The 15844-nt window shown below is 39.9% G+C and overlaps 2 protein-coding genes across 2 annotated transcripts in view; one reads left to right on the plus strand and one right to left on the minus strand.

The window, feature by feature from the left end:
• Positions 1–2944: 2944 nt before the first annotated feature.
• Positions 2945–15844, minus strand: part of wdr43 (WD repeat domain 43) — a 19528-nt gene continuing 6628 nt past the window's right edge. The window contains exons 8-18 of the mRNA XM_005738761.1: positions 14632–14791; positions 12448–12534; positions 12171–12296; positions 10484–10630; positions 10132–10218; positions 9726–9757; positions 9036–9099; positions 8454–8567; positions 6602–6671; positions 4007–4065; positions 2945–3747 (exon numbers count right to left, since the gene is read on the minus strand). Coding sequence (XP_005738818.1) covers positions 3613–3747; positions 4007–4065; positions 6602–6671; positions 8454–8567; positions 9036–9099; positions 9726–9757; positions 10132–10218; positions 10484–10630; positions 12171–12296; positions 12448–12534; positions 14632–14791 — 1081 coding nt within the window. The 3' untranslated portion in view covers positions 2945–3612. The remainder of the gene's footprint in view (positions 3748–4006; positions 4066–6601; positions 6672–8453; positions 8568–9035; positions 9100–9725; positions 9758–10131; positions 10219–10483; positions 10631–12170; positions 12297–12447; positions 12535–14631; positions 14792–15844) is intronic.
• The window catches only part of trmt61b (tRNA methyltransferase 61B), a 16675-nt gene continuing 13336 nt past the window's right edge, over positions 12506–15844 (plus strand). The window contains exon 1 of the mRNA XM_005738760.1: positions 12506–12565. The gene's annotated coding sequence lies outside the window, so the exon portion shown is untranslated. The remainder of the gene's footprint in view (positions 12566–15844) is intronic.

The raw sequence follows: 15844 nt of genomic DNA on the forward strand, positions 1-15844 counted from the left end.
CAGATGGCTCACTCTCTCTATTGTACCTTAGGGCCACAAGAGAAGACCACAGAGACCTCTTTCTGGTTGTTACTGTAAACCAATATAGCCAAACAAATAACAGACGTGCTTCTCAGCTGTCTCACTTTTACCAGAAGTAATCAGGAGGAACACTAACAGGTGGAGCAAATAATAATAATAGTAATGACAAATTAGTAATCTGAAATGAGTAAATGAGATTCTGTTTTTTAAAAAATGCAGATTTACTCTTGAGTTTAAGCCAAACCTATTTTGAGTACACTATACATTATTTCCAGTGTTTTAAAGTAATAAGACACTTTGTTTAAGCCAACCTTTTTCCAGCTCCCCTCACAAACAGAAGTGCTTCGTGGCTAAAAGCACCATATTAATGATATCCTTAATATGGTGAGATCCCTATGACGTCATACAGACTGAAGAGAAGAAAAATTGGAAGTTGAGCACTCACAGTAGTTAGAAGTTTCCAGATGAATAGAGGTGAAAGTTATCCATTCTCATAAGGTTAGTCATGCTGTAGTAGTTTGGTTTTACCTGTCCAAATAGAGGAGAACCAGGATATCTTTATAGCCCTGATATTCCTTATTCCATCCATATTGCAAGGGGCCATGGTGATACGAACAGTACACTGTAAGTGTAAACATGTGACCCACTAAAACATCTCTATCTTTATAACACCTCAGGTTATATTAGGCCACTGTGAACAGGGCGGTGGAACTACCTCGGGGCAACTGTCAACTGTCATTCTTGCTTGAGAGAAGTAAAGATCTCCTTCAGATATTCACTTCAATGGATTAGCCAAAAAATATACCAGATCATGAAATTTTTTAAATATTTATAAAAGTATAAATACATCAATTTTGAAATTTTAAACAGGATAGGATGTTTCTCAACATCACATACTCCAACTGCGAACCACCGAGCTAAGGACTGGACATAAAGAGGATGTAGCCAGTGTGATGTCATTGGTTTGTGAAGTCTTGTTTTGTGGCCTCAAGCTCAGTATTATAGCCATCCTGTTGCTTTGAAAGCAGACCTCATAGGTCAGTTAGATGTGACTGAGGTGCTAAGAACACTAAACACACAGTAGTGTCTGTTCACAAAGTAACCACAGCATCTTGCTGATCATGATCTTAATGATCATAGTGTATGTATATATGCATTCTATCCCCTCTGTAATGGGTGGAGGGAGCTCAACAAAAATTAGCATCGTCACACATACTACAACTATTAACATTTTTTTTTTAAACAAATCCCAAATCTTTAGATTTTCAGATGTATAGTAAATTGCATCATGCCTCTGCAAATGTGATGTTCTGCATTTGTTTCAGGTGTCATATTCATTGTCAGTCATCCACATGTACCTTTAGCACCACAAACATTTCTATCCGCAAGAAGATCTTGAAAAAAAAACACCACAGCCCTGCCAGTACAGACAAAACACACAAGAGCAGTAGTGGGGCAGGAGGTAGGGTACACCCTGGACAATCCACCAGCCTGTAGCACTTCCAAATCATTTATTATTTGTGACCATAAATAAAGGCATATCAACTTTCTCCAGTAAGTTTCTCATTACGTGGAAAAGCTTGAACTCCGCTGTCTATAATTGTGGTTTGCATTGTCAGACCTTGTTCTGCAGCATCTGTGAGCTACACATGAAACAGTTCTCCACCTGCTGCAGGTTCTGGAGTCGCCCTCCAGTTCACAGTAGATCTCTCCACAACAGAAGAAACACCGTCACCAGCTGTAGGCCAGTGGTGTAGCTGAACTCTGTTACACGGCAGGGTAAGAGCCTTTGGGGATTTCTACGATAGTGACATAATCAGGATACCAGTAGTGAAACAGAGAAGGGGGAGGGGTTACTAGGTAATTAGTTGTGGGTGAGATTTTAAAATAAGGGCACAGGAATTTTCCAGTGGGACTTTAAATCTATCATGTACCATAGCTTTTAATGATGTAGGTTTGTAGTGATGGTATCACGTGTGATAGTTACTCTCACTGAGCGAAACCGATCTCAGGTGATTCATGATCCAGGCCTTTTTTTTCCTTTTTCTTTTGAAGCACTTTTTTGGCTATCAAAATGAATTGCTTTGTCTTGTTTCTGCAGTCTGTGTCATGTTTCTATTTATTCAATGTGTAGCTCATTTACTTTCTGGTCCTCTTAAAAAAAAAAAGAAAAAAAAAACTGTCTATAACCTTGGCCTAACACATACTTGTGAATTCTTCTTTAAACTGGGAGAGTAAGCATGTACTGATGGTTTAAGTCTTTTCTGTAGCTGCTCTGGTTTCTGCGCCCCGGGCCATTTGCTGCTCGTCATTCCCTCACTTTCTTCCCACTTTCAAATAAATGTCAAACAAATGCCTTAAAAGGCAAAAATAAATTATGTTGTATTCAATAAGACTTGAAACTAGCGACTGAGACCGTAAACCCATCAGAAAATTTTTACTTGGGTCATAAATCAAGTGAGCTGTAGGACCGTTTTCTCTTAGACTTTTATAGAATCAGACAATTTTCTGTAACCGGAGCTGCTGCCCCCCCTCTAGGCTGGCCATTAGAAAAAAAATAAATAAATAAATGCAAGTTTAAGGCACTTCCATATTTGCTTCATTTTACAGAAATAGAGGCTACATCAATCTTTTCTTAATGAGTGTCTATAAAAGATACCCATCTCAACTCTGAAGCTGCCTACATTTCTAAAATATGTCCATGACCCTGGAAACCACAAGCCACTTTGAAAACCCATTTATTCACCCACTCGAGCAAAGTTCACAATTCTTGTCCTCTGTTGCCCCTGTCACTATGGGTGGTAGGCAGTGGACATAAAGACATGTCCTGATATTAAACACAAAAAGAACACATTTAAAAAAGAGAAGGCTGCAAATCTGAAACAAATCTGAAGGCGGTAAAAAAACAAAAAATAAAACAGCATTTAGGAGACTTTACAGGAGTTCATTTAATCCCAAGGTTTTCTGGGGGTGGCTGTAGAGGGAAGAGCTCATACAAACACTTCACTGTACATACAGATTTACATTGCGGGGGACATGATGTATGGTCCTGCCTGGCAATGCCACCTCTGGTATGCTGCACAAACACAGACCCCGGGATGGGGGGAGCTACATCCAAACTCCACTCCTGCTCCGTGTTTGCATTTCTGCAGGAGTTTCAAATAGCCTACAGAGTTGAGTTAAAATAAACCGATTGCACAGTGCTGTAAATGAAAAGCTGAACATGCATACTTATACCATTTTAACATTATGACATCAAATTTGGAATGCAGGTTCAAGAACGTAGGTCAACTAAACACAACCAAATTAGCCTGGCAGTCAATGCAAACACATCGGGGTGTAAAGTCGGAGTGCAGATGGACGAAATCAGTCGAGGAACTTTCAGTTTTTAGAGACAAGCTCGACATTTCCAAACCCACGGCTGAATCGAGCTGCAGCGAGGCAGGGGGGCCATCTGGCCTCGTTTCAATGTGTCCCTTGATTCTGCAAAATTGCATTCTATTCCAATAATAAAATCAAATGCATGAAAATAAAATGAAAGTATATGTAACTCTTTCAGGTCCGTTTTATATTTGATTGGTGTTTGTGTTCTCATTCTTCTTCACTCTCGTTTTCATGCTCCATATCCTCTTCGCCGTTTGCTTTGGATTCTGTTCTGCTGCCAGGATCCTCGTCTTCCGATTCCTCCTGGTTGTCTTCTGTCATCGCCTCATCCTCCTCCCAGTGCTGAGGACACAAATATAAGACTTCAGCTTAACTCAGAAATGGACAGCCTGACAGCATGAGGGGTACTAATCTACTTGTTTTCCTTCCCAGCATCAGTGTTGCCTAATATCTGCAAAGCTTCTACAAAGTCATAGATGGCACTGGCTGATATTTGTTTGCTGTGTCTCATCAAATTTACACTGCCTTAATGTGCAAAAATAGCACGAGGAAGAGCTGGAAAAACAGTTCATTAAGAATGTAAATTTCTAGTCTAACTTACATCAGAGTCTTCATCGGGAAGACCTTCATCACCAGATGCCTCATCTTCATCAGATGACTCTGAAAAGCGCAGGCAAAGGAAAACAAATCATTCAGCTGACAAAGCCAAACAAGATTTTATTCCACACAAACACAAACCTTCCACAAAGGTAATAAAGAAAGAAAGGAAGGAAAGAAGGAAGGAAGTGTTTCATGCTTCAGTTCTTTACATTTCATACAGAGTGAAGGAAGGTATTTGCATTTCAACACTACAGCAGGGCCATTTAGTTGTGACAACAATATGAACTTTATGATGCAGGAGTGTTGGAGGTCATTATGATTTGATGGTTCTATCTGTCCCATTACATCAGCCAGCCACTGTCTGCTGCCTGCGCACTGACCAGCCAGGCTTGGTTACAGACCTCGCTAAACACTCTGCTGCTATATGTCATAACTGTAAATATGCTTACATGCTGTCCAACAGTAAAACCAGGCAGGAGTAATCACCGTGAATATATGGGACACTGCGAGGGCGACATCATAAAGACGGTTGCTGCCTCATTTTAAAAAACAAAAATCGATGCTTTTTAAAGCCTCGGTAAGTAAAAATTACAACAGCACAATGTCAACATGGTTACATCAAGTTATATTCAGGATTTTATAAAATAAGCCATTAAATGCTTTTACAGTATGTAAGTGTTCAACAGCGCAAGACAGCATCTGACACTCTCCTGCAATTCACAATGCGATGAGATGAGATGCTGGACAGTTACACAGCAAAGTCTGCATTATTGAAGAATTTGATTAATGGTTTCAAATACCTTTGTTTAGCCGTCCATCAAAGGGTTCTCAAATGGGCAGCATACCCGACTTTATCCTCCTATTTGACTCAATTACCATATTTTAAAAGATAAACATTCCGTTTCATGAACTGAAACAAACAACTCAGACCATAAACTGGTCACAAAAGATATCACTGAGGTCAGATTAAGTAAGATAAAGTTCAAGAGCCATTGTCCCCAGCTGCCCAGAACAAAGGGTTAAGGCAATTCAGTACTGCAGCATTTTTCCTAGCTTCATCCATCTTTTATGTACAGTCTAAAAGGCCAAGTAGTGAGAGAAGCTGGTCAGTTCTTCGGTAATGACGCCGGCTGACATTAAAGAAAGCTCCATTTTACAAACCATGTAAAGAAAAGTGGACACAAATTGAAGTGCACGATCATCCTTGTAAGATGCTCTTAGCCAACGGTCTCCAACCCCCGGGCCGTTTGGTACCGGGCCGCGAGAGTTGAGGCTCGGGTGTGAAATGTATGGTTTTCAGGGTTTTTATTGGTTTTTAGCATTACTTTGTTATCGTTTTTATCGTTAACTCTGTTTTCCTGGGTCTTTTCACGTGTGTTATGAATAAATCTTATTTTTTTCTGTACCGGTACTAGTTTTATTTTGTTGTATTTATCCGCGACACCTTAAAAGCCGGTCCATGAAAATATTGTCAGGCATAAACCGGTTCGTGGCGCAAAAAAGGTTGGGGACCGCTGCTCTTAGCCATTCTGTGAGCGTGTGTTTGGAGCCAGGGATAAAAAGTTGGTTTTTTTGTTTTGTTTTTTTCTAAAGAGTTTTGCCACTTGTGAAAATGCAGATTTTATGTAACAAAATGACAAATACAATTTTCTAACTGGCAGTGTTATCTGCATCGTGCCTGGGACTAATCAATGTATAATTAATGTTACTCACACAAACAACAATTAACACAATTAGGTAGCAGAGAGATGGCTTAATCATTCCTGTTTCTGACTAGTCTGGCAGTTTAAAGCTTCCTGTCAGATTCCCAAGTTGGACCCATAATAAGCTCAGAGCACAGCATCATTCCTGACACTAAGAACAAAGTTCTGCTTCCTGTTCAGCGGCTTCTTTTATGAACTTTTTTTTTATTTTATTTGTTCAATGAACCTTCACATCCTGGACCACTGACGAGGATATTGGAACTCAAGGCGCAGGTTAATTATTTCATGAAAGCCAATTTTCTATGTGGCTCAATAAAGCGTTTTATACAGTACGGTAATGAGAAATGAGAGCGAACAGAGCGGGGCCTTGTTGTTCCCTCAAAGGGGAGGATCTGAACGCTGCCGGTCAGGTTGCCAGGCAACAGGAGTCATGTTTCCGTGCAATGCATTGCCAAGAGTGGCTGCATGATGGCCAACGCTGTTTTCATAAATCTTAACCGATTCAGCGCAGTCTTCAGCCAGAGTCCCAGATGAGTTGAGGTGAAATGACAAGATAATGAATGCCAGTCAAAATAATGAGAAGACAATAGTGTAGCAGTGCGGAGACTCAAGCAGGGCATCGATGTGACCTGTTGCACTCCATCACCTTCAAGAAGTCAATCCAGTCAATCACCCATTGAAAATGTACAAGAGATAGAGTACAGGCTGAAAAAACAATGATTATTTTAATACAGCTAGCTACCACACCCTCTGCTCAATGGACTGCATTATTCACAGGTAACAATGATCTGCATGAAATCTGAAGGAACTGATGCCACAAGAGAGGTAAGTTTGAGAGGAGAAAGGTGGGATTGGGGAGGTTAGTGAAACTAAACAGAAGAACAAACACTTACCGTCTTCATAGACCAGCTTAGCTGTGTGGTCAACATCTGAAACCACGTTGCTCCTGTCACTTGTCGCCATCTAGTGGTGAAAGGGAAAACAGTTTTAGATACAGCACCAGACTTTTTTTTCAACTCAACATTAAAAACATGACTAAAAATACATGGTTGAAACATGTTTTCTTGTTCTATCTGCAAGAAAAATGTTTTTTCACTTAAACAGTTTTCAATATCACATACTTATACAGCATTACTATGTGTGCAGTTTGTAATTACAACTAGACAAAAAAAAGGCAGGGGGGGGGGGATTTTATTGGTTTTACTAAAGAAACAAAACTAAAAGAACCAAACACATCCAGCACCAGAAACCTAGAAACTAAACTCAAATCAGTGTGTGCACATGTTTTTGCCACATTGGGATTTATACCCTTCCATTTCAGCTCATAAAGAAACTGCCATAATGAGCAAACGTCATCTTATTACTGAAAGTGTACACTGCCAGAGTGCTCATTATATACTTTCAGGAGCTATTATGGATACAAATAGCATAAACTGTTCTGGTGTATCCAAGATCAGACTGCTTGATTGGCTGTGTCTGAGAGAAATGTCACACTGCTATGGATATATTTATCTCAACTATATGCAACCTATTCTTATACTACCTTACAGTTGGCTGATTATTTACTAGACTGTGAAAAATAGCCTTAAAGGATGCAATTTTTTCATATCTGCATAAAATTGTACATGTATAGTGTGACATCTGTTTGTTACAGTGTAGTTACACAGTCTAATCTGTCTGCTTTCTTATCTTGTTTGGGTAATTTAAGTTCCGGGATTTTTGGTTTGCATTTAAGGCTGCTGTGGCAAAATAATTTCTCCTGAGGGATAAATAGAGCATCTTTCTGGATCAAACGCTGAACAATACAAAGCCGAGTTCAGTTTTACAAAACCGATCACCTGGAGCTCTCAAAGCAGTCACCAAATGTTTAGAAACAACATTCAAACTTTTCTGCCTGCGTCTTCACAGCCTGACAGCTCCCAGGTGTGTACGAGCAGAAGTGGGGAGAAGACAATGACATGCGTTCTTTGTGTGATAAAGAAAGCTCCTGTGAAGTCAGACTGTCGTCCTCAAACACTGATTTGAATGATGCGTCGCATTTCTAATGTATGTATAAGGAAAGACCCTTTGTTTTGGACAGCCTAGTCTCCATTTTATCATGTCATTTTTGTTACTACAGTTACATGTTTCCAATGTTTAAAGCTTCTTTACAAATCTACACACAAATGTTGTGCAGCTACTCAATAATAGGTTGAAACATAACACAATCATTCTGCATACATCGGCACATTTGTTATTTATACACAGCCTATTTAAAGAAGTCTTTCCCTCAAGGAGTAAGCTGTAATATTTACTAGTAAAATGGATCTTCATTATGTACACATTACTGGAAGAACATAATGTAAAACTGACATTGCCTACAGGAGCATAACTGCAGGAAAGGGGAAAAAAAACACTCCATTCAAACTTTCCTCTCTAAATAAATCTAAACAGAAAAGCATTAGGCTTTTATTGTTTTGACCCAATTCACTATATTCATCCTTTACTTGTCCTCAAATACAAACCATGCCTCTATCTCACACCGGATCCTGGATTTGATGTATTTCACAGTTAAACGTCAAACAAGAGTGAGCGGGGAGGACATTCTGCATTTTAAGGGTGCCGCTAAACACAGCAGCTTCGTGAGGGAAGCCATCCAAGTCGTCCCTGACACACGACTCACCCCTCGAACACTCAAAATCCAGTCATTTGAAAATACTTAAAGCTAATGATACTGTGCACAACACTGCATATGTTGGCACTTACCTGTGTCATTAGGAGATAAAGCTTCCCATCCAGCTTTGTTAGCTTGTGGAACATCTTCACTCTGCTCTCAATCATGTGATAAAGGACTCCCAGCTGGGTAACAAGGTCTGGCAGCTGTTGGATACACAGATAGATCAGCTGAAGGTAAAAACATTTCAGCAGACAACAAGAAAGCACCCAAAGTGGCTTCTGCCAAAGCTTTGTCTCCTCTGCTAACCATTCCTTTCAGGTGATATTTACATGAAGCAAGCCAGGCTTCAGCTTACATTTAAAATTATAATGACATTCCAGCTGTTTTGTGGAAGCAGAAGGGTCAACAAAAAGCTAGTTTTCCTCTTGTTTAGAGTGGTATGAACAGCAGGTTGGAAAGCTGAATGTCAATCAAAGCACCTCCTGCTTGTGAGGATATTTTTAGTCAGAGCCACACTGATGGTCAGACACCACGAATCTACATCCCAATATGCATTCATTAAATATGAATGGCTGCTTCCTGGCCTTATGCATCAATAAGCACTGCTGGCGTGTGTCACTACACAAATGACAGTGCAGGAATTAAAGCGAGCGCAGGCAGAGTGAACTCACCGATGCTAGGTATGATGTGTGGTGCATAAGTACAGCCTTGAGCCACCGTACCATTAAGGCTGCCCTGTAAGAAAGAACAAATGTATATGCTGTCAAGCAAAGGGAGCAGGCCAGCTTCATACTCAGAGTGAGGCAGGGACAGTGATTTTTGTTCACCTTTCAGTTAGTTAGCAATTCTTCCACAAGCTCTGTGGGATACTAAGGTTTCACTTGAATATTTTGTTCAGCAGGATAATCTACAAACATTTTTGAAGCATAAATGTAAAATGCCAATGTTATGCTATAATCAAAATACTTCAACCTCCATATAACTCTCCCAACAGTTTTCCATAGTTTCATTTAGATGTTTGATAGCAAACACCTTTAATGTATTACACCTTAACTTTAAAATTCACATGGGAGGAATTTACGTGTGCATTCTGTGTATTGTAGCACAAAAGCAAAAATGTCTTAAGCTTGTGTTGATCATCTAATGAAATGTTTAATGAGACCAACACAGTTCCAAGATGTTAGCTCACTTCTTAGTTTTGGCCTCATTCTTGCAGCACTCACTATGATGCCATATGCCAGAGGCACGCAGAATAAAAAGCAGCGGTACAAATAACTGCATCAGTGACTAATGTCTGATGTGGACAAACACTGAACTCAAGCTAATTAAATGCCGAGCTGATCCGTCAAGCTTTCACTTACGTAAACGGGTGCCCTTGGAGCCTCTTCGTGAGCTGCAGAGGAGATACGGGGTTTATTAAAAACTCCAGTTAACATGAGTTTACTTACAAATCCTGACAACAGGACAAAACATAGATGCAGGTCAATGTAGCTTTGTAGTAGGAATGGGAAGTTCAAGACTCTTAGCTCTTAGACGCTACGGCACAAAGATTAAAAAAAAAAAAAAAACAGAGCCAAAAACTTCTAATATGCCACACAGGTTGTGCAACATTTGTCTAGTTTTTGTATTTTGATTGTGGAGCCTAATATGTACTACCAGGTGCTGATATAAATGTTAAAAAGTTGATGAAAGCTGAAAAATCCTGACCATCCCATCCCTTCACAGGAACACAAAATGTTGCTTTTTGACCATAAAGAGGACACTTACTTCTTCCACTAATGGTAGAACTGCAGAGAGGGGTAACCGAGCCACCGTCTTCTTTATTACCATCTCTTTGCGAGTCTGGAAAACTTTCTTTAGGAGCAAAGGGGGGAAAAGAAGTTTGCACAGAACAAGTTAATGTAAAACCCAAGACGTGCCAGAAGAACTGGCTCCATTTATTTTCACCTCACATTACTGTGGGAAGTTGATCAAAGTCAACACTTTCACAGATGGTTTCAAAGATTTTTTTGAAAGATGTTTTGGGGATTGATATTGAATTTTATCACGGGAATCAACTGAGATTGTTTTCAACCTCAAAGTTTTAAGCCTTTCATCAGACTCTGTAAGGAGAACTTACGTTCAGGATGCTAGCATCATTGCTCTCCAGGCCCTGCACCAGCAGAACTGCAAAATTGTCTGTCGTTAACGAAGCCGTCCCTTTAGATGCTCCTTTCTCAGAGACTGTAGACAGATCAATTTCACCAAGTCGCTCTGCTATTGACATCTGCAGAGGAGCAGAGTTATCTTTTAGCCAGGGGGGTTGCAAACTTCAAAACAGAGTTTAGTACCAAAACTACATCAAAAACAGAAACATCTATAACACTTAAAATACCACATATGCATAAATTTTAGTGTGATTAATCTTTGAGAGAGTTTCTGAACCTTTCGAATGAATGAACAATGTTGAATGAGGAAGCAAAACTTTAAGAAAAAACAAAGAAACCCTCTACTGCAGAATGATAAATGATCAGATGCAAACAGGTTTTTGAGTGGGTTGGATGAGGATGTATGCACTTTCACTGTAACAATGTCCTTCTCATAATAAATCACCTGTTAACATATGGGCTCAAATTGTGGTCATAAATATTTTGTACTTGTGAATCAGGATTTGTATGTGTAAAAAGAATTTGTGTGTGCGTAAAAAAAAGATTTGTGTGTGGAAAATACGTGTGAAACGTTGTTTCAAGTACAAATTTTGACACTATTTTTCTTCCTTTCTTCTGATTGGCCAATGTCATGTCAATCACAAATTTAACAATCCAATCAGAGAACAGATGGGTTTGGCTATTGGAGGGGTGCTTTATGGAGCTTCAGGTCCTGAGGGAATAAATGCCCTTTTACATGCCAGCCCAGTGTTTTCCTTCATCACCACGAAGGAAAACAGTCTGTGGTGGTCCCAGTTTTTATTTTTATTGAACATTTGAAGGTAAAAAAAAAAAAAAAAAACCTCCCACAAACTCTTGTAGAGGACATAAAGTCAGAGATAGAAACGACAAGGAGCAGGTGCATGTAGTACAGGTAGAGCTGCCGCAAAAACCCACAGAGCTCAGCAGCCAGCGCAACAAATTCTGGATCCTTGGCTTTTAGTTAGCATTAGCAGCACATGCTGCGTCCGATGTGAAAGTACCTTTATGCTGCGCACTGTGACTCACAGCAATGGTCGCGGGTCAGCCCAGACTTCGTGTTAAACTAATCCTAAAGTAATAATGGTATTTCTAACCACTGATATACCACAACTTTATCCTTTCAACAGCTACTGAAAGTTAGGGGACCTAACTGCTATCGGATATTTATACAGAGATCCTCCAGCTTCAAACTGTATTACCCTTCAAGGACCTGCAGTTCAAAAAAGCGCCCCATCGACAGCCAAACCCATCTGTTCTCTGATTGGACAGTTAAATTTGTGATTGACATGACATTGACCAATGTCAAAATTTGTACTTGTAACTTGAAACTTGAGAGCAGAGTTTCACACGTATTTTTTGGCTAAGTCCACACACAAATCTTTTTTATGCACACAAATTCTTTTTACACATACAAATCCTGATTCACAAGTACAAAACTGATTTACAAGTACAAAATATTTATGACCACAATTTGAGCCCATATTAACAGCCTCTCTTGACTGATTGGTGTGTGACTAATCACTGAGCCAACAATGTGGTGGAGACATTTATGCTCATTTAGTCGTTTTGGGGCCGAAGCCAAAAAGCTGTCAGAATCAGAGAGACTGACAGATGCACTCATCCGGAGGCTGAGCCTACCTCTTTGGTGTCTGTGTCTTTTTTCCTCTTCTCTGATCCCTGTGAGGTTCCTTTAAGTGGGGCTTTGTGACCAGGAAGTCCTGGGACCAGCACTTTGCTCTTGGCATTCACAATTGGAGTTTTCACCTGGAAGAAGCAATTTCATAATTTTTTTTTCACCCTCCACTTCTGTGGCTCGAACTGTTGGGAGTTTATCTAGAGTGCACATGGACTGGCAAATAACCTGTCCAGACCAGTCTTCTTGACATAGTGAAGAAAATGAAGACTTGATTGTTACCTTGGAGACTGTGGTTTCCATGGAAAGGGACAAAGTGGTCTGAACATCCCGGGTCAAACACACATGTCTCTCTGCTGTATTGATCTCCTGCACAGATGAGAGGAAAGAAGGTTGACAGGTAAGTGTGAGCAAACCTGATGAATATTACAGGCAAAAACAACACTGTATTATTTATCAGCTGTACACTGTCAGGCGCTCATCACCTCCAAGTCCTTTTTTCAGACGTGAGATATGCAGTAATCTGTTAAATCAGTGGTCTGTCATTTATATGTTATCTCTTAATTAACAAAATGTGCCAGTGTATGAGGTACATGCTACCGGCAGCCTTATCAGCATAAAGGACTTATAAACAAAGATAAAAGGCAATTACTTGGATTGTATTAAATCATTTGAACATCACATTTTAGAATGAAATGATAACCAGAGACATGTGTGCACCCGCCTATAATTACATCAAATGGTGATAGCAGCACATGAAATATTAATGAATAACTTATGGACTTCATGTCATGAACAAAAATAAACAATTCTAATCAATAAATCATTTTTTTTATTTTAAATGAGAGAACACTGATCATCCAGCTTAATGTTGCCATAACTAATACTTTCATTGGACCCTAGAGCCGGACGAGATGTGCCTTGCTGCCTTTTTGCAAAGTTTACTCCAGCTGTTTGGCCAGCCTTTTTAAGAGAACGCAGCCACACAGATGTTCTCTTTGAAGATGACGGCGTTTGTAATTTGAGCTCACTACTTAAGAATTAACATTCTCTATTTGTAGAAAGACGCAATGAAATTCTGTTTGGAGAGAATCAACCAACAGCAAAGGATAAAAGTAGTTCTAAAAGAAACAAAAAATGGTAATACGAAAAGCAACTATAAAATCACGACAAAAAGCTCTCTACTGTGCTCCTAAAGAAATTCACCCGGTGAGTGCACAGCCTGATGCAGCTTCCTCAGAGAGAACAGTTGGATGTAAACACACAAATATTTGATAAATGATGAAGAGGTGAAAATCGTGTTATGTAAAGTGTGGATTTTGTGGCCTTTGCAGATCTTAAGGGCACAATGACATATTTAGTCTTAGGGCTATTCAGCATCAGTTTATCTTTCACTACACTACTCTGTGAGACATTTAACCTCCTCGTCGTTGGACAAATGTGTAGTAAATGTTAAAATGAACCAAATCAGCCCTAGCAGTCTCCTGTTGATGGACAAAGTCCAAATCTGTTTCCACAGGTGCTCCGTTCTTGCGCTGCCAAAGAATTATTGACCAACCCTGTAAGGCTAATGATGCCATGCTTTTCTTCTGAAACTAATCCTAGTGATTGTCTGACCAATGAGAATTTGGCCAATCTTGAGACTACGGCTTTAGAAGGTATAGACACCAAGCTTGACCTGCCCATGTCCCTCACATACACTTTATGAAAGTGAAGGACCAAACTTGGAATTAATGAAATGCATCACAGTGCAAATTAGAAACAGAGCTGTCAAAATCTAATGGTATTTGTAGAGGTTATTGGTCTTAATGGCCCTATTCAAAACAAGCACCGTTTTTAGTGTTAAAGAAACTTTGTTGTAGAGACACTAGGCAGGTACTGACATGTGCGTATCTGTTAATTCTAGTACATGTATTCATACTGATGTAGTCTTTAAAGTAATATTTTAATATAGTTTAATGGGGTCCAATAAGAATGCTACCATGACTCTTGTTCAAGTGATCAAGGTGCTCATTAAAACATGCAGCTCGTATCAGGTTACTGGTAGCCCACGCATGACTGTGGTGTTAATGTGAGCATGAATTCCACTTCAGATGTTTTGCCAGTTTCTGTATAGTGGTTTACGTGTTTGCCTAATAAACGAGAGATCCCCAACTTGATCCTTAGAGGAGACACAAATCTCTTTGGGGCTGTGCCAGGAAGGGCATCCAGTGTAGATTTTTTTTTTAAAAAGTATCTTTTATTAATTATACTGTACAAGATGACATACCAGGACATCAACTTACTTCATTAAATTTCCCAGATTAAATAAAGACTGTAAATTAGTTGAAATTTTTCCTGTATAAGAGGAAAGAACTGTCCTATTGGCTATTAAAACAAACAAACATAAACACACACAAAAAGAAAACACATCCAGGTTACTTATTATATAACATTGTGTATTTCGGTTTCCTTCAGAAGACTCACCACTTTCTCCATTACTGGCTGTAGGTGGCTGCCGTACGCCAGCATCACAGTTCGAGTATCCGCTCCAAGCACCGCTGCTAGCAGTGGGATTGGGATCGGGGACTCCTTTGTGTCTGACATCTGCACCGTACATGATGGTGACAAGGGCTTCTTACAGGGGCTGAGGGGACAAACCAACCATTAGCATAGACAGCATACAAAATTGCTGAACATGTACTTAGTGGTATTTAATATATACAACCTGAAATCCATGTGACATACATTTTAAATTTTGTAGTACTGCGATTAGATTTTTTTGTGAACTCTCCCGACTCAATGAGGGGTGCCAATGACCAACCAATCGGTGGCGTGCTGTCTGACGACGTCACATTTTAGTACCTGCTCAGGTCACTTGGAACCCTGGCCGAGCAGGTACTATTTTAGTACCTGGTGCAGGTATTATGACCTAATGGAAAACCCTGAAAACCTTGGCGAGTAGGTACTAATGGAAAAGGGGCTCCTCAGCTACAAATGCACCAATTTTCAGGGTTCTAGACTAATTTTTCAAAAGGATGGCACTGGTGCCACAAAGTCTAGATAAAGTGGAACAGCAGTCTGTTTTCTATTGAAAGGGCCATTTAGGCAGTCTGGCTTGCTTGCTGTAGGATCTCTTTTTGAAGTGGTCCTTTTGAGGGACCTTGAAAAACTGCAGGGTGGAGATTGACGCTGATGGGTGTAATTGAACAATTAGCAACAGAAGTTACACAAAGTCCTCTGTGAGCCAGTCTTCTCTCAAACATCACAACCAATGACTTGGACAACAACAAGCTGCAAGAAAGCAACCGGCTTTTGGAGGGTTACTTAGACACTTAACCCTTGTATGGTGTTCGGGTCTGTGAGACCCGTTTTCAGTTTTTCTCAAAAGAAAAATTAAACAATTAATTATTTTTTCAACCTGAAATTCATTGGCTTTGGCTTATTTTCTGTGAAGAACATAAATCCGAACAAATTTTCAATGACCTCATACTGTACCTCCCCCCATGCATTTACATTACATACAAGGTGTTCGGGTCCACTGGACCCAGGCCTAATAAAAGTGTTGAAAGTGAAGGTCCTGTGTTCCTACACTCTGTCCTCCTCCTTTCTGGTGCTGCTGATAGTGTTTTCTTCCCCTCCTGCTCCCGCACAAAGTTGCAACATTGTTGAAAATTCAACTACCAACACCGTCTGCTCT

The sequence above is a fragment of the Pundamilia nyererei genome, unplaced genomic scaffold (genome assembly GCF_000239375.1).
Source record: "Pundamilia nyererei isolate P.nyererei 1_Seehausen unplaced genomic scaffold, PunNye1.0 scaffold00086, whole genome shotgun sequence".
Classification (NCBI taxonomy): domain Eukaryota; kingdom Metazoa; phylum Chordata; class Actinopteri; order Cichliformes; family Cichlidae; genus Pundamilia; species Pundamilia nyererei.